The sequence below is a fragment of the Anopheles nili genome, chromosome 3, assembly GCF_943737925.1.
Source record: "Anopheles nili chromosome 3, idAnoNiliSN_F5_01, whole genome shotgun sequence".
Lineage (NCBI taxonomy): Eukaryota > Metazoa > Arthropoda > Insecta > Diptera > Culicidae > Anopheles > Anopheles nili.
This window is the reverse complement of record NC_071292.1, coordinates 54,177,453-54,205,309: the sequence shown is the minus strand read 5'-3', so window position 1 is coordinate 54,205,309 and position 27,857 is coordinate 54,177,453. Positions and strand designations below refer to the sequence as shown.

The following is a 27,857-nucleotide window of genomic DNA, read 5'->3' as shown; positions in this document are numbered from 1 at the left end:
ATTACATAGTCTTTATCCATAAGTTTTGCGGAACAAATGAAGTGTTTAGTGGCAGGTTGCGAAACTGATGAAAACGTTGTCAGTTACACGTCGGTTTTTTTCGTCAAGTAGGTACCATACTCGATTTGCTGTAGGTGCATGATTTAACTGTTACCTATTCTCGTTTTAGTTTACCCTCGGATCCTGTGGTGCAAGAACAATGGTTCACATTGCTAGGGATAGCCGATGCCGGTCTCATACAAGCCATGTTGAACGGAGAAGCAAAAGTGTGCAGTTGTCATTTCGCCGAGGACAGCTTCGGGCACCACCCAGTGTATGGTTATCGGTTTCTGTTGCCCAAAGCATTGCCTACAGTTCTTCCGCTGGCAAAGTACGATGGGGAAGTGATGGACGATGAGACTGTTGTTGAGCAAAGGGGACCACCGCTAGACTACTACTTCGTGTATCTAAATGATACTTCAGAGCCGGCCATTATCGATGAAGCAACGTTAAACGAAGTGACCGGTGCAAATGAATTCAATTTGATCGAAACCCCGGATACGGAAGATGCTGGGAAATCCATTGCAGAAACTGACGACGAACCAGTTGAGCAAATCGGTATTGATTATGCGAATGGGAAATATTACTTCTTGAAGCTAGATAACGATCTTCTACCCGAAAATGATTTGGAACCATTAAACAACGGCAGTGTCAAACCAACGGAGCTAAGTTATCCAGAGCAACTAAACACAGATACCGAAGTGGAAAATGAAAAAGAAAAAAACAAAGAAAATAATGTAGATGATGCTGAACACTCTTTTGTCGAAGAGGCTAACCATTTTATTAGTAACAGTGTGCAAAATGTAGACCAGTCAACCCATTTACCCATCGAGGCCTTACCTTGCGTCCAAGACGAGGTGCTCGAAGAACAGGAACCTAAAACAACGGCTGAGAAAAATACCTCCGAACAGGATGGTAAAGATAATCAATCGTCACAGGAAGAGAAAGTCGAAGAGTATCTTTCTTCCAGTGAAGCAGAAACTGACAATGATCGTAATGTTAACGTAGAGTTTGATGAGACGATACAATTAGAATATGGTCCCATAGAAGCGCTCGATGAAGTTTCCGTGTGTGGAGACATCGTGCGCATTCGACAAAAAAATGAGCGAATTGACGTGAGTTGGCTTTATTTTTTCTCTTTATGTAGAGGATTTATCATATCTCTCCTATCTAACGACTTTTCAGCGTTTCTTCTGCTCGGAATGCAGTAAAGGATTCCAATACAAAAGTGCCCTGGAACGGCATAGTTTAGTGCATTCTAAGGAGAAAAAATTCGCGTGTGAGGAGTGCGGAAATAGGCAAGTATGGAAAGGCAGTGTTACATGTTATGCAGTATTATAGCTGGAGCCCTTCAATTGCGCAATAGGTTTACTCAAAAGATCAACCTGGATATCCACATGCGATTACATACTGGACAACGGCCAGAAAAAAAGTTCACTTGCCAAATTTGTGGAAAAAAATGCTGCCGTATGAGCGAACTCGAAACGCATATGACGGCACACCTGAAAAAATTCCCTCACGTGTGTCCGATTTGCACGGAGCGTTACTCGGATTTGACTAACTTTTACGACCACTTGAGAGCCGACCATCAGAACGAAATGCGTCTGCAGGAGGTCATTGATCTGCTATCGCAAAGTGAAAATGCAATGGTAATTTACGAGAAGGAACCCGGCAACATCGTAAGCGAGGATGGCCGTTATGGGTGCGCTGTTTGTGGCAAATCATATCGACAAGAGGTGATGCTGGAACGACACAAAAAGAAAATGCACGTGAAGATCTTCCGGTGTCCGCACTGTCCAAAGAAATTCCCTTACAAGAGCCTACTGATCAAACATCTCCCTTCGCACACTCTCGAGAAGCCCTTTTCATGTCCATATTGTTGGCGTTCTTACACGCAGCGTATCAATCTCAAGGTGCACATCACCCGTAAGCACTCAAGTCTATGCCCGGAACTGCAATTTCAAAGGCCGGAAGAAGATGAAGATGACGATGGTCAGACAGAGACTAGTGATAAAAAATCTGCAGCACGATCGTACAGCTGCAAGCAGTGCAGTAAAATATTTCCCCGACTGTCCTCACTGATCGCGCATCTTGATGCACATTATAACGATACAGTGCCCGAAACATTCGACTGTGATTTATGTGGCATTTCGTTGTCCGCTCGCGTCACGCTCCTGAGGCATCGCTGGCGTGTGCACGGTGCACGAAGAAGTAACCTAAACATGATCACCAATCTGGATCTGCGCAATGTCACGATTGTGCCGACGGATAGTAATCACTACGTGGAGATCGAAGGTATGGAACATATTGCGAGACCTTCAGGAATTGAAATTGAATTATTTAAATCTTTTGTTTGTGTCTTTTTTTTTTAGATGAGATGGATACTATCTTCGAAGATTACAATGTCGAGGATTAGATAACTGTGTGAAGTTTCACAACTATAAATGTAATAGCATACTTTATAATTCCAAGACTGTTCATTGTATATCACAAAACACGCTTAAGTAGTTTAGGCTCCAATAGATTGATCATGTCGTTAGAATTCTAGCACCGTACAAATCAGCCCGTAGAATCCTTTTCGGTCGCTCACATACACATAGTTCGTGTAAGGATCAATTTAAGATCGAGTGATGGCGTTGATGGTACCGCAAAAAGGCCGTGGTTAATATTTGACATACGACGGCAAAGCCATCCGAGGCATATGAAACTAAGAAATGATGGAAATCCCGGGGACCATCTGGTACAAGCCAATCAAGATGCTGGCTTACGCTGATGACATATACATTATTGGTTTACGGCTTTCCTACGTAGCAGAAGCGTACGAATGGATTGAGCAAGTGGCGGAAAACCTCGCAATGGACATAAACGAGGCATAAACTAAGAATGCTGACACACGGCGTTTAAGACATGGACTTTGTCCAAAACTGAAGAAACTCTTCTCGCCATTCGAGAGAAAGATAGTCAGAATTATTTTTGACCTCGTTTGAGATCCAACGGACATCGAAAGGGCAGCTACAATGACAAGCCCGATGAGACTCACCATGGTATATTCCTGTTCACGCTGTTCGAATGAACGGCCCAATCCGTGATCAAGTGCTTTTAAACTGTCCATATGGACAGAAATAGCCTGGTAGGCTAAAATTGACGGAGGATTACTTGAAGTGTTAGTGCCGATGCGTCCGCCAAAAAGGCCGGGACTAGATTGGCTGACGACGATGACGAACGCTCGATTACGAGCGGTTCCAACTTCTCCTGCAGCAGTCGAATGCCGCTCAGCGGTTGTCGGGGTCGGATAAGAACAGCTTACAGCAGCATCTGCAACAACCGCACCTCCAGTAGGAAAAGAGCTTATCGGTAAGTCCTTATTGTTTTAAACAAACACATTCACAGACACCAGACATATAATTGTGTACGCAAATGCTTAATGTGTTTGCGATTGTTTTATTGTTATGAAAATCCGTGTATATCATTGCGCGAAGCGTTCAATAACAAAGTTAAGAAAAAAAGGGAAAAAACGAAGATATCCGGTATCGTTCTCGAGAGCGATGTAAACCGAAAGGAACTCGGTTGTTTCGTTTTTGCATTAAGCAGCACCAACTTCCATGGCGTTGCATCGCATTCTGCCTCGACGTTGCTGGCAAACGTAGCGGACGGTCTCAGGCAATGTTTCGAGTGACCTTCCGGAAGTAGTTTTGCATCTGCTTCATCCGCACGTCCTGCAGCTTGCCAACGCGCCCCATTAGACGCTCGTGGCGGCAGAGTTCGCAGAAGTTGCGCGTAACCACGTGCATCGGGCTGCGGTAGTAGACATCGGGGTTCCCATTCGCGGTGTTCTTCCGGTGGGCCCACATGTGCAGCATCACCTCGACGAACGTGATGACGACCGCTAGCAACTTCGGCGTCATGAACAACACCGGCAAGAGGAAGAGTAGATGTGCGGTGCTATTGTAGCCCACCGTGATCTCCTGCAGCAAAAGAAAGGACATTATTAGTGAAATTTGAAATAATGAAACGACATGAAAGTGCTCGAATCGCTAATCTAACGCTACGCATCCTTAAGCTCTATATAGTTATTTGGATATCCTTTTTTTCTATTGAGGCACACATACAAACACATGCAAACATGCAAATCAATTCGCTCACAGCGCGCGCATCCATTCACGAAAGACCACTTACACATATCGCAAGACATCGCCTAGCTGGTTCTCTACATTGCTACTAGCGAATTAAAAAGGGACACTCGATCGTCTCCAATACCTCTTCCGCGTCAGCATAGCATTCACCCCTGCTTCCATTGCGTGTGGAGTAGCCTATAGTAGTTTAGCCTATAGTAGAGAGTGTATGGATGTCATTTGACAGGTACCTCCTTCATCATCGGAATCATCTTTTGCTTGCACGCCATCAGGGCGCAACCGACGCTTGGCGTGGCCGGTGTCGGTTGCCGCCGTGCGATGATACCGCTCTGGTTGCGTAGGTATTGCTTCGGGATATGGAATTTAGAGCGCCGCCGCTGGGGTGCGGCCGGTTCCGTCGGGTAGCTGCTCACTTCGCCCGTCTCCTTGTCGAGGTATATACGCTCCCGGTCGTACCCGCCGACCGTGCCGTACTCCATCTCGCCCGTTTCGTGGTTCAGCATGCTGTGGCTGAAATAATAGACATTTCGGTGGGATTATCAGTAAGGGAGGGTATCGGTATCAAGGCAAGGTGCATGATTTTATAACTCGTCGCGAAATTCGTCTGCCGCCCAAAACCCTGTTCCCCTTTCCATACGGCGTCTGTCGCGGCTAGCAAACATTCATTACCACATGTGCCGAAATTCTAAGCTGGCGGAATTATGCAAATGGCGTCAATTACGGCGGGACAACGACAACGTGGCGACTGGCGGTTGAGGGCTGTGTGACGTCGGCGTTCTGCTGCGACGATCGCGAAACCAGACGCGGCCGGTGCAGTAAAAACAATCCAATAAATTTCCATCAATTTCTTCGTCAGCAACCCGTGGCAATATTTCGGAGCCATGGCGGGTTGGAGCGCGGTGGTGTAGCTACCTCCCGCTTACCCTGTTTCCCCGGGGAGGGAGGTTGTGATTGACCCGGCCCCGGTGAGGCGTGAATGTTGGTGTAAACGTGGAACCAACAGCTTTTTGTGCCATGATGGATATGTTCTGCGTACGCCACGCCATTGGAGTGCTGCACCAGAGCCGCCCGTCTTCATTTGCGCGCCACTAATCGGCCGAGCGACAGGGCAGGATGGCTGAGGGGATGGATGGATGGAGGAAGTCCACGCTTTTGAACCCTTGAACCTGCCGCTCCGTCTTCTCGTGCACCGATCCGTCGGTGGCCTTGCCGATGAGGAATTTGTTACGGTAATGATACGGAATGAAAATGGGCAATTATACTTATATTGGTGGCAGATACGCTCCATTCGATGGTTTGCTTTTCCCATTCGATGGTTGCTCTATTAAGGAGTGGCGTTACACACAGCAGGGTGGCATAACTTGTCGTATCAAAAAATGGTTAAAAGAACACCGGAATTGAGGCCCTTGCCCTTGCCTAAAAGCTGGAGTCATTTTTTTCTATTTTTGATGTGTAAATTGAAGCACTAGTCTTCTACACATTAGGATACGTGATATCACACGTGCTAATGCTGACGTAGGACACTATACGGCCATGTTCCTCCTCTTTCTGGGTCATACGGGAAACCTGTGCGCCACTTTTTTCCCGTTTCGCATACCCCTTGTAATTACCCAACGTGCTAGAAGCTAGAGTTTCCGGGATGGACTGAGAAAAAGAAACCCCATTCTTTTGTAATGGAATTGCTGTTTGTAAACACCGATTATGGCTCATTTAGTGTGTGTCACATTGGCGCAGGTCGCTCATAAATCGGGCGCTAGTTCCAGCCCACCTAGATCATCGCCGGGCGGACATCATAAAATATTACGTGCCATTTTTTTTCTTCCATGCACCCAGCGAACCTCATCATCATTTGTCAATGGAAGCACGCGATCCGTTCCGACCGTTCCAGCGCCTGGGCACCTTCAAGGGTGTTTGCCACCCTTCCACCTGCTTCCGTTAGCGGAAGTGGGCAATATCGACGATGCCGACATAAAAAGGGTGCTACAAAATGTACCTTTTTTGTCGCTGCTGTCAACTATGTGTGTGCGTTTTTTTTGTTAAAAGATTGCGTTAATAAATTCGCACGTGTCCATCAAGCGTTCAAATTCGTTCCTAAACGAGCTACTAGAGGGTTAGTTTCGCTTCTACTTCTTTGCTGTTGTTTGTTACAGCTTTTCTTCGGGATTTTTAATCTTCCCGCTACTAATTACTGGCACCAAGAACGGCGAACAGCAAAAAAAAAACAGAAAATCGCCCAAAATGTTTATCTGTTTTTCATCGATCAAAACTGATCGCTCGCACCATGTGCTGGCTTAACGAATTTCAATTCCCCATAATAAATGTCCGTTTGCATTTTGTGTGACACACACACGCCACACTGCGTGGTGGGTCGGTGGGTGATAAGATTTGCCCAATCGTGTAACACCCGTGTTAAATCAATGTTATGGAGCCGCCAGCAGCATGCATACGGGGACGATTGTCTTATCGTGGTTTGGGTTAGCGAGATACGGCGCCCAACCTGGTGTGGCCTTAGAAACAACATCCCTTCGGGCATAAGATAGCACGCATTATGTTCCCATTCGTGTTGCTTTCGAAGCGTTTCGAGCAGGTGGAAAACCATCTGGTTGATAATTCTGTTTGAAGATCTCTGTCACAATTACACCCTGCAGAGTCGCGATCAATCAGGCGATCGCAAACCTTAACACAAATGGGATCCACCTACATGGGTTTTGGGGGATGCCAATTTGACCCCTGTTGTGTAGCGATAAGCATGAAAAAGTTTCGCATGTAGCGAGGACGCGTGCTAGCAACCACAGAAAAAAAACGTACCATTGAGGGACGCAAATGGCCGATTCCTGCATTCGACGTTCTTTATATCACCCAAAACAAAATGCCGTGCAAGGCGTGGACGCTCAACCCTCAATTAATGTTGAAAAGACCCCCGCGACTGGAGTAATTACCTTCCCATCCCTGGTTCACATCTCCGCCGACAGGCGAAACCAAGCATTAATCTGCTGCGGCTTTACTCGTCCCATTACTGCTTACCTGTTCTTTTTTTCTCTTGCGGTCGTGGCTTTTTTCCTCAAGTGGCCTGTCGTTGAAGCAATGCCTGTGTTTTTTTTTCCTTCGATTGCTCGTACTCTCCAAAATCGGCTCGCAATACGTGTCGTTACCACTTCAACCGGTTATGGTTGTGGTCGAGCGCGAAGATCTTCCGCGATCCAGCGAAGATCCAGCAAAGACGGATTTTCGGTGCGAGAAGGTGCTTCAAACCAACAAGCGGCCGTTTGAATGCGTTGGTTTGGACGACGGTTTTTGTTTCTTTTTTTTTCTTGGATGTCGTCTCTCGAACCGTGGAACAGTTTCCACCTCCGTGACGTCAGCGGTCACGGACACGGATCCGTATTCGATCGCGCGTTCGCCGTATCCAAAAGGGCGTTCTCCAACACACAGCTAATGATCGGCGATCTTGCGCTAATGTTGTATTGTCCTCCCGCGGGTGCGATCGAGGGAAGCGCGTTAAACTGCGCAACAACCGCCGAGGGGTTGATGTTGGTGATCCGCTTGCCGATCGCACGTAAACTCACACAAACTGGTCACGATGGGGGGGTTGCGATCGCAATTGTTGTACTGGTTGTACAAAAGCGCGCACACAAGCCCAGCGATCGTGCGTGGATTTGACGATCCTGTATCCTGTTCGTTGTTTGAACTACACGCTTAAATGCACCTGTCGCGGTTGGGATCGTTCTCACACGTCCATAAGGCGACAACAGAGTCCTTGCTTTTGAACGGACGCGTTTACGCTCCTTAAGGGTGGGTATGCCAATGCACTGGAGCTGGAGTAAGCTTCACATTTTCACCATACCAGGGCAGCTTATCGGGTCGGTCGTCGTACCGATCACGTCTTGAACAACCGTAAGAAAAACCGAATCGGCAGCAGGAGTAAAAACAAACGACTAACGACACCGCTTCTTGCCCTTAGCACCTACCAACACCACCGTTCACCTTCCGTTCCGTAACCTTTCCGTCGAACACTCGACGTTGGCCGGCAGACGACCATTTCCTGACGCGATTACGGAGCTCTTCGCCACCCCGGGAGTGGGAGGTCACAAACACGGCCCGCTTTGGGTTTCACTTTGTTCGGTTCACCTTTCGACGTTCCGCGCACTTTCGCCGCCCTTTTGGGGGTTTTTTTCGTTAGTTCTCTTTCTCTCTCTGTGGTTATCACTGGTTGGCAGCAATTTTCGTGCGTGCGTGGTGTTCTCCTTCGTTTTGGGTTCCTTTTTCAGGGCACCCGAATTCGTAGATGGCCCTTTTCTCGCGGACACGCGCAAAGACGTTCCGCTACGTTGTGAGTTGTTCACGCGAATGCCGTGAATTAAACGCACTTCGCGGTTGATTCATGCGAAAACCCGACCCGAGCGTGCGTGTTGGTGCAGCGCCGGTCGAAAAGTAGCACAAAAAACAAACACCCATCGCATAGTGGAATCGCACGAGAGCAAACGCTAATGAGATGATTTTACTAATATTTAATGTCTGGTTTGGTCTGTCGAGACCATTAATTAACTCATATTTATATTATATGTTATGAATGTATCAATTATACTTATTAAAATTTATTAATTGTATTATATTATTTTTTATTGTATTAAATTATTTTTTGTTATATTTCATTATATTAAATTATAAATTATATTGTACAATATTATATTCTTATATTATATATCTACCAACATTATATTTTATTATGTTATATTTTTTATATTATATAATATTATATTCTCATACTATAGATCTATATATAAACATATTTTATATGATATCCCCACAACTGATACTCTCCTTCCCTCACTTTTGTCTCAAATTTTGTTCTACAAAAAAAAATGTTTTAAAATTACAATCAAATCAGGATAATGCACTTAAAATACATTAGTTTTGTAGAGGGGAACTAGTGTTTGACATGGAAGCATAAATGACCATAAGGATATTCTTTTCTTTCGCCAGTTGCGAGATGGAATGCATAGAGCTCTGCTCAGGATCTTCTCTTTATCCTTCGCTACATCTGCGTTCTTTTTGAAGTATATTTAGTTCTACATATCAGTCAGAACTTCGATTAAAAATAGTATCCTCCCGATCGGTGGACCGTCTGCGCATCCTCTCAAAACAAAACATAAACCCACCCACAGTTGAACGAAACGCACTTTCGGCCGTTCATCGTCAGCTTTCGCCTCATAGTGCGTCTCGAGGGGTGTTGAAATGCTTCGTAAACCACCGCCGTGTGTTGGTGCTGGGCCGGCGCTTTGTTTGCGAACCCCCGCGTGTCTTCTTTCTTTTCTTCACTCCACGAAACCTACCCCCATCGATTGGAAAGGGGGGTCCATCTGCGCGAAAGGAACCTTTTTGGGTGCGCGTTTGACCGTTCCGTACACGGGACAAACCGAAACAAAGATCAGTCGAGTGAGGCCACGAACCGCTGGACGGGATTCATCCACCCATCCACCCCATTGCTGTTTTCCCCGCGAGTCTAGGTGTTTTTCTTCCCCAAAAGCTAGGCGATCGGGAGCTTAGCGAGGCTGCTGGTCCTTATCAATGCGATCCCCCATCCCCCCACGGGTACGCACACCGGTGTGGGTGAGTAAATGTGTGGTGGATCACCGGGAGTGAAACAAAATTTGCACCACGCCACCAACTGATTGGCGGAGGTTGATAAGATAAGTCGTGTGATATTGTTTTCCCATTCGCTTTTTGGGTTCTCTACCGTTTGATGACGAATGCGGGCGCGAAGGTTGCGAAATTCGCAGCGAAAAAAAAAGGCAAATGATGGTTGGCCACAGCCCGGATGGCCAGGTGCGTGGTATGCAAACGGGACACACAAAGGGTTTGCTTATGCGTTTCCTTCGTGCGCGTTTATTCGCGTAGCACGCGGACGCGCAGTGGCAGAACCAGCAGATGGGTGGGGAGGGTGAATTAAATGTTTGGACAATCGATTGGTTTTTTTTTGGGGTGAGTGAGTGAGCAAACAAACCACAATTCGCCATCCCGGAGGTCGCCTGACGGGTTGTAGCGCATTGGAGATGATGAAACGATCGCGTCGTTTTTCACCGCGATCGTGATCATTCTAAAAAGTTGTGGGCTTTTCATTTAGCAGCTAGAACTGCTAGCTCTCATCTACAATTAACCCAACGCCGACCTTCCACGGTTCAGATCCAGAAGGGGTTGACAAAAAAGCAAATACACTTCTTTGTCACGCTACCCTACCATGGCGATCGGTTCAAGGTGGAGCGGTTGTTAGCATGCGGCCCAAACGAGCGGAATGAAAATTGACACATTTTTGGCAACTGACGAGGAGAGTAGGGGGGGGATAGCAACAAAAAAAAAAGCCTCCAGTAAAAAATCCCTTGTTGCGAACTCAGCTGGTTATAAATAGTTCACATTCGAGATAAAGGCAATTCGAGCGAAGCGGTTCACTTGGCGGAAGGTTTTCAGGCGCTAACGAAAAACCGTGCTGAGTGCTAGGCAGCTCGCAAAACAATAAACCAATATTGAAGTTCTCAATAGTGACTGTGGCTTGTGAAAGCCATTTGTTGTGCGAAGTTGAGCAAAAAGACAATCACGGACAAACCCCTCATTAGGCGCGCGCGCACCATCAACAACAAATTCACACGCTCTCCCTGCGGTCCCCGTCGACTGGCGGATCTTAATTTATCGCGTTACATTTACGCTGCAAAGCACCTAATTACAAATACGCCCATCAAACAGCCCCCTCACCATCCTGGGGCAATATCTTGTAACGGGCGAAATGGCGCGCATCTCGTGGCGCATGCATTTGCTGTGATAATTGCATTCAATGCACTACAATCTGCATCGCGTATGGCAGCAGGGCGTCACCGACACCGCGGACAATGTGTGTGCGAATTTATATATATATGTTTGCAGGGCACTTCGGGCCACTTGTTTTCGCGGCTGATGCGTGCGCGCAACACGTGAGCAAAACGCCACCCGTTAAGAAGTTGCGCCTCTCGAGGCGTGGGGTTGGCTAGTTTTTCAATCAACAAACTCAAGCAGGCGGCGATATGCGAACTTTAAATACGCGCCCTCTCCCCACCCATCAATGGGCGGTGGTCGGGAAGTGATTTGATGATGATTTACTTTTATTTGCATGCCATCGGGTTCCGCTGGTGGAGATACAAAAATAGAACTCGTGCTGGAGCCGCACAGGGAAAGGGCCCTACGCCTCCATCGCTAGGTAATCGTGAGCCGCCTTGCAAAACGTGGCCACACTGCGGCGCAGATAGTCGGGCGAGTGGAAGGCAAACGTGAGGCGTATGAAATTGCGCGCCTCCCCGGAAATGGAAAAGCGATTGCCGGAAATGGCGGCCACGTGGTGCTTTTCCATGCTGTATCGGTTAAAGTCCGCACAATCGATGTGCGCCGGGAAGCGTATCCAGACGAAGTATCCTCCTTTGGGTTTGTTGAAGCTGCACTCCTTCGGGAGGTGAGTTTCGAGCGTTTCGGCCATTGCCTGAAGGCGTTCGGAGTACCTGGCGCTGTAGTGTGCTAGTTGTTTTTGGAGGAGGCCCATATGAATGAGGGTGCTTACTATGCCTCCGGTGTAGTTGTTGGCTGCACCACCGCTTTTCAGCACTCCGCTGAGATGGGAAGGACATTCGGAATCGATGATCAGATAGTTAAACCAGCCGGTTCCATCGGCACTTACCTGTTGCGGAATGCTTCGACGCATCGCGGTGGACATTCCATCCATCCTAGGCGTATCCCGGGCGAAAGGATCTTCGAGAACGAGCCGTTCGAGATGATGTTACCGAGCCATCCTTCCACCTGTCCCAGATCCGCGATGTCGTACGCAAATAGGCGTTTGGGTGGGGGCGATTCGGGGTCACCGTAGTGTAATAAATTGTAGACATCGTCACAAGCAATCAAGATATCAGTTTTGCGGGCGAGTTTTATCAGCTGTTGGCATTTTTCTGTTCGCAGAAAAAAAGGAGTAAAACAAGCATGTGATTCCAAAATAGGAAATATGCCTCCCGTTGGAGCGAAGGCGCTTATCAGTGCAATCAGGCTAGCCGGCGCTGCAGGAAACGCGAACCAGCTCAAACAGGCTTTCGCTCTTCCAGCGCCTACTACGGCGGTACTTACCCTCAGAGAAGACGATTCCCGTGGGGTTGTGGAACGTTGGTATCGTGTAATAAACGCCCCAGAATAGTTTCCCATTCTTTGCGGCGAAGCGGTGCTGATCGATCAGAGACTCCAGCGCCAGTATATTGGGGCCGTCCTCGTTGAGGGGCACTAATCTCCACAAGGACAAATAGAAATCCCAATTTGACAAGTGTTCTGCACCGATGCTTCCGCATCCCCGTTGTGGCCTTGCGAGGCACCCAACTAGGTGATAAGATTGTACGCACCTGGAACTACTTTCATGGTGTTGAACTGGGATATGGTTTCCAGGGCTATCATGTACGTGTATTCGTCGACGAATATTACGCCAGCCAGATCCACCAGCGTGGACAGTATCAGATGAAGCCCGTTCGTTGCCCCGCTGGTTTGAACCAGATCCGACCTGATTGAAGAAGCATGAAGACGGGCACCTGAGCCGATGGGCCGGATTTTACTGTGTGTTGATTTAATCACTTACTTGTTTACTTCGCTGCCGTACCCGGCGGATAGAAATGACGCCAGAGATTTACGAAATTCCGTCGTCCCAACAGTTGGACCGTATTGGAACAAGAAAGAGTTATTCTCAAGCTCATATTTCTGGAGTAAACAATTTGAAAACAGTCATAATATTTTAAAATGCTGTTCTGCATGGTAGCACTCGTGATTCAACGACTATTAGCACGGGGACGATTTAAAATATGCAACTGAGCTAGCGCCACCTAGGTGTCATATTTAGAACTGATTTTGACATCATTTTATTTGACGCACTCGATGACAAGCAATCTATTTGTGTTTACCATAACACAACCCGTCGTAAAAGCATCGTACGTAAATTTATCCCCCAAAAAAGTTAATATTTTTAGTTTATTCAGCTATCTTGGAAAATATACAATTTGCAGGACCATGTGGGGTGAACAGAGTGAAAAATCTGCACCGTTTGTGTGGAAGAAAAAGCTCGAGAAACAGGGCTTAAAGGACATTTCACGTCGTGAGCTAGAGGCGTTGAATCGGAGAACGCAGCTGGAAAATGTTATCGAGCTGGAAAAGATCAAAAAGCGTCGCTTGGAACGAGAACACCAGCAGCAACAACGGGAAGATGACATGTACCTTATGCAGCGCTCGAAAGAAGCCGCTCAGTTCGAAGAGTGGCAGCGACAAGAAGAAAGTTTCCACCTGGATCAAGCGAAGCTGCGCAGCAAAATTCGTATTCAGGATGGGCGAGCAAAACCGATCGATCTACTGGCACAATACATCTCTGAGCAGAATTTGGAGGAATCAATCGAGATGCAAATGCACGAACCATACACCTACCTGAACGGGCTTGGGTTAGACGACCTGGAAGACCTGCTAGTGGACATAAAGGTGTACAATGAGCTGGAGAAGGGCAAGAATTTAGATTTCTGGACCGATCTGACCATAATTGTCGATGATGAAATTCACAAACTACGTAAAGTGGAAGCGGAAAAGCAGCGTATTGCAACAGGTCGCCGTGAAGGAATCCACCAGAGTGTGGCCAAAGATGTAACGCAGATTTTCCGTGGCAAAACCGCACAACAGCTGGACGAGCTGAAGAAGAAAATTGAGGACAAAATCAACAGCCAACAGGACGGGTTGGATATCGGGTATTGGGAAAGCTTGCTGTCCCAACTAAAAGCGCACATGGCGCGTGCAAGACTGCGGGACCGACATCAAGAAAACTTACGTAGCAAGCTGGAACTTCTTAAACAGGAGCAAGAAATGCAGGTGAAAAAAGAGGTACAAACGGACGATGAAGAAGCAGGTCCATCTGGGCTGGGTGCAAAAGGCGATCAGGCTGATGACTCATCGATGGATAGCGCCGCGGCCAACTCCGAATCGGAAGCTGCGCCGAACAAAGCTATCGATAATCATGAATCAGATCTGCTCGACGAGTGCTTCGAGATGTACAAGAAAGGTGCCTATGAACCGAAGTACATACAACCTGAGGATCTAGAACCCGGTATCGACATCATCACGGAGGACAAGGACGAGGAGATTTTGGATTTACTCCGACAGAAAGTGCTCGGTATTAACCAGGAAGATGAATTGTATTCGCGTGAGGAGATGCTGCTGCGCAAAGAGGCTCGTAGGGGCATGGACAACGATGAGGCGGAGTTTTCCGTGGAAACTCGGGTCGACTCACAGGTCTATCTGTGGTCGGACAAGTATCGGCCGCGTAAACCACGCTATTTCAACCGCGTTCACACAGGTTTTGAGTGGAACAAGTACAATCAGACGCATTACGATATGGATAACCCACCGCCAAAGATCGTTCAAGGGTATAAGTTTAACATTTTCTATCCGGATCTGATCACAAAAAACACCACCCCGCAGTATTTCCTTACGCCGTGCTCGGACAATGGTGACTTTGCTACGCTGCGGTTCCACGCAGGCCCACCGTACGAGGACATCGCATTTAAGATCGTCAACCGAGAGTGGGAGTTCAGCTACAAACGTGGCTTCCGCTGTCAGTTCCAGAACAACATATTTCAACTTTGGTTCCACTTTAAGCGCTACAGATACCGTCGTTAGAAAGGTTAGATACTGCACTGAGGTACTATGTAGGGAGCGTAATGTAAGCTATACGTCAATAAAATATATTTTTATGATAAACAAGATTGAGTTTCTACTAAGCAGCAATTCTTCCCAAAAAAATCCTTTACGTAGCCTGTGTGCTTCTTCGAGACAGATGAGCTCTCTTATCACAATCCATTTCCCGATCGCACAATCGCTGGCCTACTTACGACTCGATTTTCGGTAGCTTTGAGGAAAAGTTTGGAACTCTCCCCGAGCAGATCCGGCCCGGGCGCACCGGCGGACAGGTTAGCTATCTTCTGATCGTACACATTCAGTTCACCACCATCGAACAGATGGTTCATTGGTATTTCCTTCCGTTGTACAGGGCACTCCATTTCGCAAAAGGTTTTGGCACGGCTTCAAAACACTGCAACTGCACAATGCACTGAGCGAGCAAATTGCACCACTTCCTATTCGGATAACGTAGCTAATCGGCGCTCCTAATGCTTCCTGATATCGAGAATGGCCTTTGATGTGCTCGTTGTTAGCAGAGTTCCTCACATACGTGCACTGCTACCGAAACGCGCTTTGTTTACACTGCGATACGCCAGTGATTCTGACACATGATGCGCGTTTTGTTTTGCGCGGAGAGATAACAACTAAACATCGCTACGATGAGTTGCGTATACGTTTTGAATGAACGTGGAACGTTTGAGCTTTGATGGTTTGATATTTTCCTCCAATGTTTGCTTGAAAAAATCACAACACTCTCACCAAACTTACCATGCGTTCAGCAGTTGCTTGCTCGAATATTTCACAGCACTCGCTAAGTAACTCCGGTGGTGGCAAACCTGCAGCCATAATGGCCCTCTGCTCGGTGTTGTAGACGTCCATGTTTGGATCGTCAAAATTGTAGCGCTGGTAGATTTCTTTTCGCACAGATTCCATTGTGTGGCTGTTCGTTTAACCTGATCGTTGTTGCAGTTTCAGAATCCTGAGCAAACTGGCTACTCACAACGTGGTTGGATGCAATTTTATAGCACTTCTACACGCCACGTGCATGTTTGGTGGGGCACGCGATCGTTCGATCGCACAGAAAGGATTCTTTCAAGTGAGTCTAGTGCATATTTTTTTGCCTCTTACTAAAACGCACCTCTCGCATGGTCTTACAGTGGTGAGTTGAATAAATAATCGTCTTTATTTTGTTTACGTTACGTTTGAAACGAACTTCATTTAGACTTAAGGCCACAACTACGCTAGGGGGTGATAATTTAGTACTCCTTCGGAATTGAAACCGCACGCATTCGGGCAAGTACCATACAAGAATAAACATACTAAAAACAAACCCCAAACCATTCCCGTCGTGCCTGGAGTTGAACTAAAATTTTGCTACGATTCACAGGACCTTTCGCGAACGATGCATTTTGAATAAGTTAATACTGAGCAACAACGTACTGGCAAATGGGCGTTCGGACTGGCTGGTGCTGAAGAAACCGGAGCTCCCAACGATTCCGCATGCCTCTGTTCGCTAAGCTTCGCTCTGCATGCAATGGATCGCGGAATCTTCCGATAATTCGTCCAGCGAAGAATCTGTAAATGAAACACATGCCGATGAGCTTTTGATCGCGCACTAATTATGTTGACCTTACCATGCATACTGTAGGCGGAGGACTTTGACGAGTGGTTGTTGTTGATGCTACTACTGTTGTTGTTGTTGTGAAGATGACTTCCATTAAAGCTCCCGTTCGTCCCGAAAGGATTGCTCCCGAGTCCTCCTCCCATGTGTAACGGGCTGTGCACCACACTCGCCTGCTGGAAGGTGTACGAAAGCTGCAGGTTGATGTGCCTCGCAAAAGGATTCAGTTCACTCTCTCTAGGAACTGTCCGAGAATAAAGTAATGAAAAAGCATAAATATTTTAACTCTTGGGAAGCTTTCAGACTCCGCTCTCGGAACCAACCTTGCACGTGCTTTTTCTGGCGAGCGCGAGAATTCTGAAACCAAACCTGTGTCACGCGCTTGCTAAGGCCCGTCACCGACGCTATCCTTTCGAGGTCCTGTCCATCCGGATTGCTGTCGATGTTGAAGTTGGCCTGCAGTATCTGCAGCTGCTCCTCGGTGAACGTCGTCCGGACGCGTTTGGTTTTGTTGTTCTTCTGGTAGCCATCCGCCTCACAACCGTCTGCAAGATGCATGCAAATCAGCTAAATTTCCTCAATTCTTCCAACGTGCCCGCCAACACACCAACGGACATAACCTACCGTCGCTCGAGGTGCCACAGTCGAACATCTCCGAGTAGTGCGTCTTGCACAGTACCTTATCGTCTACGAGGGCGAACTGTTCTCCGGTGGACAACTGGCGCCCACAGCTATCACAGGCAAAGCAGGCGAGATGAAAGATAAGATCCCGAGCCCGTCGCACCCAGTCGGTGGCACTGATCGTGCGGCTACACCGGGCGCACTTGGTGCCGAACGTCCTGCAAAGCGAATCAAAGCGTAACCACAAGGAAGTGAAGGGATTGAGTGAGATAAAAGCCAAGTTTGAAGGGTGGATTATCCAACGTGCTAAAGCTACAATGAGCTTTCATTTTCGAAAGCCGAGAGTTTTGATAACTAGCATGGAATGGAATGAAATGCTGAAGGGTTGGGAAACTATCCTCTTTTTTTTCCTTTGCAAAAGCCAAGAAGCCTCGCAAAAGCCACTGGACCTCCGCCAACAGAAACGGAAGTGTGTCCGGTGCGCGCGGAGCGTCAATTTGCCCATTGTGTTGTTCCATATTATGACAGCCATTAATTATGCGCTCCGATAGCATCGTCCACGCTGGACCACGGAGGCTGGTCGCGTGCTTCGCGTGCGGAATATCACTTTGTTGATGGTAAATTTTCACCTCATTTGCATGACCACGTCTTCTGGTGGTTGGAGTCGCTGGGGAGCAAAAAGAGACGCAAGCAGCCAACAGAAAAAAAAAAACAAAAAACAAAATGAAGTGCTGCCCCACTGTTTGTGAAAAATAAACATTCCCGCTAACAAGATGCCTGCCTGCGCACGGGACAAATTTGCGCCTTGGCCGTAGTTCGTCTTCGGAAGCTGCCACCGAAAAGTTAATCCATCCTTCGGGAGCCCTTTTTCGGTGGGTCCGGTGGGGTCGAAACGCTGCCAATTCCACTCGCGAAAAGTTATATCAACCATTTATTTAAAGTAGTGCCGGGGTGGAGTGCATGCTGGTCTCACCGGTGCGCTTAATGCTTGGGCCACCACCGGGGGAAAAAACAAAACCACACAAAGAAAACCCACAGCGCGTGAGGGATGCGCTTTTGCCGCACCAGCAGCCTTGGGCCTGTTTGCTCTTGTACCTGGCCACGGCGATGGCTGGCGACGACAGGAGGTGGACATTAAAATTAATGATTATTTTTATGCACTTTCGATGTTTGCGAATTCGAGCTGGCTTCTGTTTGTCTTCTCGATTCTTTCCAACTTTTTATGTGTGCTTTATTTTTTCTTTCTGTCGCGTCGTGTTGGCGTGTCCTGGCCGGTGGTTGTGTTTATCGTTGCAATTTCTCCTTATCCTGAGCCCTGATGGATAATCACCAATCCACTGAGGGGCGTTTTTTTAAGCGATCCATTATTCATTGAACAGCTTGATGAACGTTAAACAAATACCCCACGAAAAGTCGTTCATTGCTATCGATGCTGGATGAAAATAAAAATAACACACCACTGGCTAATGAGCGGTTTTGTGTATGTGTGTGTTGCATCAGAAAGTCGAAGTAAAAATTATTTTTCACGCAAAACACCTTCCAACCCTCCAGACTGGCTGGCCGGTGCACGGAGTGACGATAAGAAGATAATCTATCGCCACCGTTTGTCTGTGCTCGCGCTTGAGCGCCCATAAAACGGTATTAACATCGGTGGCCTTTGCAAGCCCTTGCTCTGCCCCCAAGGGGCCCCTGAAGGATGCGTGCAGGCGTACATGCGTGCGTGCGTGCGTGTGCGATCATCTGGCAGTAAAAACGCACTCCAAGCAGCCGCAAAAAGTAGCACCGCATCCGCATCCGGGCCCTGTTTGTTGCGTTCCGGGGGTGATTGCGAGATTACTTTATCGAGCGCCGGTTGTGCCGAGATCTTTCACATCTTTATTGATTGCGCGCGATTGCGCATTCGTCGCAGTACGAGCAAGCGTGCGCGCGCGTTAAACGGCGAAACATTCGCGATCACCCAGGCGATCCTCGATCCTCTGGAGCCTTGCAGAACGCAAGAGCTACCGTGGGCAAACGCGTCCGACTTGAACGCGATCGATCGAGCGCTACCGATCGTTGTCTGTACGCGAGCGTGATCGTCCGTACGCGAGGTCTGCGCAATGGTTTTCGCGTGGCTTCTGCGTCGACAAGGGATCACGGTATGGCAAAGAACACGGGAACACACCGTTTGGCAGGCCTGGCAGGCACACCGGCGTGGACGGGAATGATAAATTTCGAGATATTTTCCAGATTATGTGCATAATTTGCTCCCGCTGGTCCTTCGCGACGTGCGCACCCGGTTTCTCCCTCTCCACCCACCTTCCACCCTACGGATGCTGAGGCCCTTCCCCGAAAGGTCCTGCTTCCCGGTGGTGACTTTAATTGCTACAAAACCGCTTTCCGAAGGCAGATCCTCTTCATTACAATTCACAGCAAGTGATTTGCGCTCCGGCCGAACCGAACAGGCACGACGACGGTGGAGTCCGGTTTTGGGTTTGCCACTTTTCGGAAAATCTCTGCCCCATTCGCCGCGCACCTTTAGCTTCTCTTGGGAACACGGCCCGAGTAAGCCACAGCCGCGCGACAGCCCGTTCCGAAACCGAACCGGCCACCATAGAAGGAGGTGCAATAATGCATTTTATTGCCTCGGAAATTAGCTTCCCACCGCTGGTGCACTCGTCCGCTCGCCGGACGTCGCGTCTATTGTTTAGAAACCCCGGGGAATGGTTGCACCCGCGAAAGGGACACCGCGAAAGGTTGGACCCGAAGGCAATCGGAAGGAATTTCCTGCAGCACCCTTCCGGGAGCCGCCTGGGAGCACGCTGAGGGCTCGAACACCCGTTGTGTCGTTGCCCACAGCCACAGGGGAGCATTCCGATACGAACTCGACCAGCAAACGGCAGCAGCAGCAGCAACCACCACTCACCGCGCACTACATGCGTACTGCATGTTAAACGTTCTTGAAGCGCGTGAAAAAATATGTCGATATTTATTATTTTCTCTCCATTTCCCATTCGACTGACCGGTGAGAGGAATGGGAGGATGGGTAAAAGCGAAGAAAAGAGAAGCACCGGAGAAGAAAGAACCAGCTCCAAGGGTGGGTTTGTTGCATTGATTAAGCGCAGCGCATGCAAGACAGGTCCAATTGCAACATGGGCGAAGGATTCGAAACAAATGCAGCAATTAAAGTGCCAACCGTGCCGATTTGGGAGGCGTGGAGGGGAAGAAGGAAGAGATGCGGGAAGGGGTAGCAAAGTGGAGGACATGCTCGGTAGCACACGGATTGCACACGATGTTCGGGATCGTGTTTGGGGCCGTGTCCGCATGTTCGTACGCCAGGTGCCACATGTCAACCGTGTGGGGAGCTGGATATCGTGTGGAAACGGGATTTGGAACGAGTTCTAGGTCCTCCCTGGTCCAACCACGGTATGGCACGAGAGATGAGGAGGTACGGTTGAACGCTTTTTTTGCCAGCTTCTTCAGGCATGTCTGAAGCGCCAGGATCATTGATAAAAATGCGCAAGATCACCAAAAAAAGGAGCCCGATTTCGTCAATGAATGTGAGCTTAAAGCCAAAAACAGGGACTTTTGCCATGGTATGCGTTGATTAAAGCTGTCCACAAACGATGTCCGATAACTAGCTCCCACCGTTTGAAAGGGGTTTTTTTTTCATATTTTTAAGCTAAAATTCAAATCCGCTCCAGTAACACGCTCAATTAGAAGATGCGCCTTGTAACGAAATTAACCAACATTCTCTTACACGGCACGTCAAGATTTCGATGGAGCACAAACGAAGCCCGTTTGTTTCTCGATCTCTCAACGCCTACTGCGTTGGTTTGGTTGGCTCGATCAAACCCGGAAAAGCGCTGGGAAACGCCTGCTGCGACCGGAACCAGGAAAGCACGCACAATCCAGTATGGCCGAGGGTGCGCGAGGATGTAGATTTGTCAAACAGGGTCGACAATTTATTCGTGCCTACATTAGAATAGCTGATGGGAGTTAACTGAGCATGAAAAAGCATGAACCCGGCCATGGTACGTGGCCGGTGTGGCTGGTGCATACATTATTTTCGCACCCGTGTGTTCTTTTCCACCCGCCGACATGGACTTGTTTGCTTTGCAACGTGCCGCAGTCGGGTGGAATTGTTTATTTATTAAAATGCGTTCCGTTCGGAATATGCGGTCGTGGTGGAATAATTTTGGGGCGGGATTTTTTGACAGAAATTTGGCCGAGCTTTTCCCTTCGCAACCGTGGGCTTACAACGCTGCTAATTGTTTGCCAACGAATCATTGTGCGGTCTGAGTGCGCTAGAATGATGGAGAAGTCGTGAAGAAGATCCAGGGAGATCCTTACTTGGTGTAATCTGTTTTGCAGTAGATTTGACGTTCGCGCAGAAAACAGGACGGTTGGTGATCGAGAGGCGTGTGGCAAATGCAGCATCGTAAGCAGGCAGAATGCCACGAACATCCGCCAACGTCTAGCAGGAACTTGTCCGATATGGGCTCACCGCAGGCCGTGCACGATCGCAGCTCTTTCTGTGGGGATAAAATGAGAGGAAAAAAAATGCAAAAATGAGTGAAATGAACTCGCAGAAAAAAAACGCTTAGCAAAATTGTTGCTGTATTTAATCAACACACTCATCGAAGACTAATTCGAGACCACAAAAAGGGCACTTCAAAATGCCCTTCAACGTCCTGCCGTGCATTCGCACATTCAATGTCAATTCGATTTCACTTCCATGCCCTCGGCGAATGACGAATGAATGAGCTCAAGGACGAGCGCGTATGCGAAAATGCGTATCCGCACTCCTTCCGAAGGGCCGCCTCTCGAAACGACACACTCAATTACATTATCTACGCATGTATGTCGTTTTCCGGCAACAAACGGTGCGGCAGAGGGCAGAACAGGGCCACGCACGTCCTCACCGGGACGCTAACAAAAGGATAACTTCCCGCTGCGTGAAGTGGTACTTCAGTTTCTGCACACCCTGGATGAATGATGAGCCCAGAAAGGTCCTTCCTCGTTGCCTCCGTGGTGTACGTTCGAGCTGGGAGAGTGACAATGGGTAGGGCCATAGAATCGCACCTTTAAAACACGCTGCACATACAAATCCTATTAACGGTCGCTTGAGAAATCGACCGATGGAGGTCCCAACCGACCCGCAAAAGGTGTCACGAAGCGCCTCTTGCCACAGCGTTGGGTTGGTCGCCCGAATGCCTAGGGGAAATGGTCGTTACATAATCACGACAACGTTTCCATCGAGGTGTTCTGATGTCCTGCCCAACAAACCGAAGGAACGGCCTCGACCTGGCGCACTCCGTTTTGGGCAGATGAAAGTGCTCATCGGCTCGGTTCGGTGGAAGATTTATGACCCACAGCTGGTCCCGGGGCGGGCGTGTGCCAAACGGTGGGTCAGCCTGCGCGCGAGGACGAACCCCGAGGAGTCCTTTTGTGCAGGATAACGGCGGACCGATAGTGCCGGGGCCAATCTGATGGGCCCACAGCTTTGTGGGTTTGATATTGTGGGCTGGTTTGGACCCTGCCCTTCGAAATCGAGGAGGTTTGAATTGTGTTACTGGGTAAACACAACTTTACAGATCCACATCAGCTTGACTTGATGGCGCAGGATCGTTTGTAGAATTAATGACGGTGCTAGAATGGTGACCCGAAAATTGGGCAATAAAGTTGTTCGGTTTCCCGAATGGGAAAAATAGGCTCATTGTTGTGTGGTTGAGATGAATTTTCACTGTGTGTTCGTGAATTCCCGCCATCAAACACTTCGTCTTGGAGTTTCGCTCAGAAAGGATCAAAGTAGATGTGGAATAAATCATACACAATCATTATTTAACAATCGATCTTAGCAGGTCTGTTTATTTATGCCAATAGACCCCTTCCAGAACTTATTGCATTAATTCTCTGGCACATGCTTTCGAATGAAATCGATGTGATGGGAAACCTTCGTCAGGACGCCAGGATACGGTGCGACACCGCAGGGTTTAATGCTCCAGGACACAATGCCCACCTGGACGTCGTGGTGAAGCAACGGACCTCCGGAATCACCCTGTGCGAGAAGGTAAAGGAATCAATTCAAGCCTATCCATCCGACACACTCACCCACTACTTACGCTGCACTGTCCCTTGCCACCATCGGGGAAAGCTGCGCAAATATGCGACGGATAGATCGTGCTGGTGTGGTACTCATTGCACTGCTCGTTCGGAACCACGTAGTAGTCAACGCGCTGAAGCGTCGACGGTGAAGATCCTCCGGTTTCCAAAAGACCCCACCCGATCAACGTCACCCCAAGATCATCCAGATCGTCCTCCACCTCGAACAGGCTCTCTGGCAACTTTACTGGCTGGACGTACTCGCTGAATTCCAACGGACGTTGCAACTTCAGCAGCGCAATGTCATTCAGGTGGCTGTTGCGCGAATCGTAGTTTGGATGGGAGACGACCTGCGCAATTCCGTACACCGACTCATCGGCATCACGTGAGATGTTGGTACGGCCGACCTGAATCGTCTGCAGGTACGGTGTGGTCGAACTGACACAATGAGCCGCCGTCAACACCCACAGTTCGGAGAGAATGCTACCACCGCACGAATGACCGCCAGTGCTGCCTCGCAGCGAGATCATAAACGGGTAGTCCAGGATGGATGCGTCCGTTCCGTTAACAATCCGACGGTCTGGATCTTCCTCTGGGAACGGCGCTGGAATCGCTGTCGGGAAAATCAATATCCTTCAGATCTTCCAGATCTTGTAGATCCCATCCCTACTGCAGCAATGCAATCGGGAGTGTCCTTACCCAGTGCTGTCCCGAGGACGATGGCGAAGAAAGTAAGGTGTTTAATTTGCATTTTTGCAATCTGCTTGTGGAACGCTTGTACTGAGAGTTTGTAATGAGCTATCCACCGGTGGCAGATGATATTTATATCACCCCCAAATCCATCTTATCTCGCGTGCTAGTAGGGAATTTCTACTTCTGGTCGCGATTGGCGCTAGACGGCGCCAGCATGTCTCGAAAGTGACGAATCATCCCGCGAGTCACTAGCACAGTAGGTCATTTATTTTCGGACCCTATCGGCATCCGAATCAGTGCAAGGGCAACGACAATTTCCGTGTGACGATTAATCAATCGCACGTACACAGGTATCAGCAAGATCGATAAGCGTAAGAAGTGCATGCATTAGTTGCAGTAGCGCGGTGCAGCTGATAAGATGCTGCATTTCTGAGCCAACTGCACTGGGCGTAGATATCTTCCATTTTTAAAATATCTCCCCAAGGTCCCAAGTCGATAATCGACACCACCGTGGTTACGCGATTCGGGCTCGCGTCTAGAACGGCTGTCTACGGCGTAGGAAATGGTGTCACGCCTGTGTTGACCTGCATTAAGGGCTGTTTAAAATACGGCCTTCGGGAGTTGAGCGCGGATTAATGTCAAGATCATCCCCTCAAGGCGAAGAACCAGCGAAAGAAGCGTCACGAAAGTGTGTGAATGCACGTACGGCTCTTCCCCATAAACGCGAGCGTGAAGTTTTTCCTGCTTTTTAATTATTATAAACGGTAAAGCGTCGTTACACCTGACGCTAAATTATTCACCCAACCGAAGAGGTGCGACAGTTATTAAATCCAATACTCTGCCCACTGCCGTTAGCGGGAGCACATTAAAATGGTATAAAATGTTGGCGTCGTAAAAGAAGGCGATCCCCAGGCGCACCACCGCTCATTTGCGTAATCGAGAAGCCAATGGGGGACACACTTTCGGCCGGCGCTTTCTTAATGATCTGCGAGTCTTCCCAAAACCGTTCCCTCGTTCGTGTGGTGTCTAATTATACGGCCGTTCGAGGTTTCACATCCCTGCGTTGGATGCACTTTCCCATCAAGCACCGCGCGCGCGCGGTTTGTGTGCAGGACCGCATAAAATATTGGCTCTCCAAAAGCTCCCCAAATGCAAAAAAAAAACACGCACCCCAAAGTCGTGGCGTAAAATTGGCGCCCCGAAAAACGTTGGTCCACGAGGTCCGAACCGCGTGATTGGCATTGCGCCTCGATCGAGGGAAACTCGCGTTGCATCAACGCCCACACGTGCGATCGGTGTTCGGTGTTCGGAGACCTGATCAGCTGTCAGGGTTTTAACAACCTCCCGTATCCGGTGCAAATCCTCAACCGTACGGCCGGTGAACGATGCTACTGGCCCTTGCCTGCAAACCAAGACCCACGGTCAACGATCGCATAAAGCTCTCTTTCTATCTCTCTCCCTCTCTCTCTCTCTCTCTCTGGGTAGATTGGAAGGCAGTTGGAAGCCGAGAAGGGAGCGCACTAATTAATCGAAAGAATTATCGACTTTTGACAACGGTCGAATAAAGAATTTTTGCATAATATGCATAAACACACGCGGCATCGCCGTGGTTTCCTCGCAGTTTGGTGCGGTGCATTTCGCCTGCATCATCGAACCTTGTGTCAAATCCTGTGCGACCGCCAACGCGTTTAGTTGCAAGTGGGGGTTCGAGCCCACGATGGGTCGCTGTGGTCCAGGGAACAGGTTTCCGCCAGCGTTTTGCTGCAACACCGCGAGGACGCCACCGACGGAGGGACATTCCCGTTTAATTACTCTCGTTTTGTGCCATTTTTTTGTTTTGTTTGCTGTCTCCTGTAGCGGCTGCCATACACACCGTCCCAACTGCTCAGCGCTCTCCAACGAGAAGGATCGCTTCTCTTTTGTTTTTGCCAACGATCTGTTTGGTATAAATTTAAAATTCACATCACCGAAACCTCGCACCCATCGTTTGCGGAGCGCATCGTCGAAAGACGGTGCATGTTCGTTCGGTCTTGTCGGTGGCTACTGCCGTGCTTTTGGTGGCTTTGGTTGCTGCTAAGAAGTTCCCCTTTCCGGAGCAGCTTCTGGGGTGTCTTGGGCTTTGTCCGGCGGGTTTTCATTCGAGCGCCGATGCGCGAGTGTGTTTCCGGTATTACGTGGGGTGCTAAAGCTTAATGGGCACCCATTTGATGCAGCAGGGGAGTCGCAGGCGCAACTTCTGGCTCGTCTCTTCGCGACATGGTTGGGTTGGTTTAATTTCGGATGGAGGAAATTTAACAGTGCAATTTTTTTTACAACCATCCCGAGGGTGAACGGCGATTTTCAAGGTCCTGGAGTTGCACAATTGCAAGCGAAAAAAGGCCTTTTTAGCTTTAGATACATCTCCATTTGGGGAGGCGTTAAATTGCACGTAAAAAAATGCCTTCCAACGAGGTGTGTAACTACTGTGCGCGTGTTGCGTAAACCACTAGTTACGTTAGAAGCGCAAGATGTGCGTAACGAAGATGTTCGCGAAGGTTGAAAAAATCAGTGCACAACCATGCCCGGGCACGAAACATCGAACCACTCCATCTTCACACCTCACATCCAGTGGCCGAACGCTAGGATCCATCTAAGGACGGGCAATCTCGGTGGCCACCGGCTAGACATGGGAGCGAACAAATTGTTCCACACCGCCGAGAGAAGCAAAAACAAAATCAGAACACCCGAAGACCCAACCGTAACCGATGGACAGAAGCTGCCGCGCTTTCTGGTACGAAGCCAACAAAAATGAAAATAAAAGATCCACAGCCACGCACAAAAAGGAAAGATCCGAACGTGTCAGGCATCACAAATGATTGATTGATGATTATTAAATTACTTTTGTGCGTTACTACAATCCCCTACCCGGCCGTCGTCTACTGGCTGGCTCGATCGGCCGGGCGTTACGGTTGGGTCGTGCGCTTATCTTGCGCCAAATTCACCGTGGCAACACTGGCTGCAATGGGAACAAGAAGAGCACCATCGAACAAGAGAAGAGTGAAGGGAGAGAAAAAAAAGGGATGTGTACAACTTACTTCGCTACGCACCAAACCGGCGATGATGACCGGCGAAGGTTAACACGGTGGCCATCCGGCAGGGTTTTGTTGGCCGTTTTCGGGAGCAAGCAATACGAGCCGACCTCGCCAGACTCGCGCGCAGGGGGCCCATCCATAACCGATTAGCGGAGATCAAAAGGAAAAACGTACGCAAGGATTTGGAGGTTACCGGAGGTGAAATTGAACTGGAACCGATCGCTCAGCGGCGCGCAGATCGATTATCGTGTCCCCATCGTGTGGCGCGCAGGTAGGATTTTGGGGTAAGGTTTTTTGTGTTTTTTTTTCCTTCTTCTTTCCGTTTTCCGACAACCCCCGTTTTCGGTTGCTCCACCTTTGAGGTGTTGCTGTGCCCACGACACCAGTCGGTACGATCGCGATCACAGACGTGCTCCGTGGAATGGAAGTTTCAACCATCCATTGCGCCAGCCGTCCAGCGGGCACGATGAATGTTTGCAAATCCTGCCGCCTTACGGCAGCTGGCAGATCGAGGCCACCAAGTCCGGTATTGGTTTGAACGATTGACATAATCTCCCGCTACCGGGCACGATACGGGTCCTCCGTGTGGCTTCCCAATCCCGCGATTGATCGATCTGGATTTCGAGTGTACCTGCGTCAGGGCGACACTCCTTGAACAACGTCACGTCGACTGACGGATGATCGATCATTCGGTTCCAGCAGCCAGGCTGGAGGTGCGCTTGTGCGATGTTTTCTCTCCAGATATCTTCAGCTTTCGGAACTTCCGGGAGCGCTTCTTTGGAGGCATCAGCCGGAACGAAAAACGCTGCTCGTGAAGACCTCTCGAGCGGGTCTCTCGAAAGGCATTTCTCACAACCCGTCCACAATTTGTAATTGCGACGCCGAGCTGATGTC

At 48.8% G+C, this 27,857-nt stretch overlaps 6 protein-coding genes across 6 annotated transcripts; 2 read left to right on the top strand and 4 right to left on the bottom strand.

Moving 5' to 3' along the window:
- The first annotated feature begins 36 nt into the window (after nucleotides 1-36).
- Nucleotides 37-2,500, top strand: LOC128723673 (zinc finger protein 567-like). The gene is made up of 5 exons (XM_053817434.1): nucleotides 37-107; nucleotides 170-1,154; nucleotides 1,225-1,337; nucleotides 1,406-2,334; nucleotides 2,412-2,500. Exons 1-5 carry the CDS (start codon nucleotides 37-39, stop codon nucleotides 2,453-2,455), a joined length of 2,142 nt encoding a protein of 713 aa, XP_053673409.1. The 3' UTR covers nucleotides 2,456-2,500.
- An 882-nt stretch (nucleotides 2,501-3,382) lies between these two features.
- Nucleotides 3,383-8,289, bottom strand: LOC128722816 (uncharacterized). Its single transcript, XM_053816498.1, has 3 exons — nucleotides 7,197-8,289; nucleotides 4,403-4,682; nucleotides 3,383-4,004 (listed from the first exon to the last, which is right to left on the bottom strand). Exons 2-3 carry the CDS (start codon nucleotides 4,673-4,675, stop codon nucleotides 3,696-3,698), a joined length of 582 nt encoding a protein of 193 aa, XP_053672473.1. The 5' UTR covers nucleotides 4,676-4,682; nucleotides 7,197-8,289; the 3' UTR covers nucleotides 3,383-3,695.
- Nucleotides 8,290-11,315: 3,026 nt separating this feature from the next.
- LOC128724622 (2-aminoadipate transaminase) lies at nucleotides 11,316-15,253 on the bottom strand. The gene is made up of 6 exons (XM_053818344.1): nucleotides 15,086-15,253; nucleotides 12,802-12,920; nucleotides 12,572-12,726; nucleotides 12,306-12,455; nucleotides 11,869-12,133; nucleotides 11,316-11,800 (listed from the first exon to the last, which is right to left on the bottom strand). Exons 1-6 carry the CDS (start codon nucleotides 15,251-15,253, stop codon nucleotides 11,380-11,382), a joined length of 1,278 nt encoding a protein of 425 aa, XP_053674319.1. The 3' UTR covers nucleotides 11,316-11,379.
- LOC128727501 (splicing factor Cactin) lies at nucleotides 13,227-14,873 on the top strand. The gene has a single exon (XM_053821420.1). It carries the CDS (start codon nucleotides 13,227-13,229, stop codon nucleotides 14,871-14,873), a length of 1,647 nt encoding a protein of 548 aa, XP_053677395.1.
- Nucleotides 15,254-16,254: 1,001 nt separating the features above from the next.
- Nucleotides 16,255-21,834, bottom strand: LOC128724621 (LIM/homeobox protein Awh-like). The gene is made up of 6 exons (XM_053818343.1): nucleotides 21,829-21,834; nucleotides 21,448-21,629; nucleotides 17,119-17,333; nucleotides 16,818-17,039; nucleotides 16,508-16,738; nucleotides 16,255-16,448 (listed from the first exon to the last, which is right to left on the bottom strand). The coding sequence occupies exons 1-6, from the start codon at nucleotides 21,832-21,834 to the stop codon at nucleotides 16,387-16,389; spliced, it is 918 nt and encodes a 305-aa protein (XP_053674318.1). The 3' UTR covers nucleotides 16,255-16,386.
- Nucleotides 21,835-23,002: 1,168 nt separating this feature from the next.
- Nucleotides 23,003-23,950, bottom strand: LOC128724620 (chymotrypsin-1-like). The gene is made up of 3 exons (XM_053818342.1): nucleotides 23,899-23,950; nucleotides 23,220-23,812; nucleotides 23,003-23,155 (listed from the first exon to the last, which is right to left on the bottom strand). The coding sequence occupies exons 1-3, from the start codon at nucleotides 23,948-23,950 to the stop codon at nucleotides 23,003-23,005; spliced, it is 798 nt and encodes a 265-aa protein (XP_053674317.1).
- Between the last annotated feature and the right edge of the window lie 3,907 nt (nucleotides 23,951-27,857).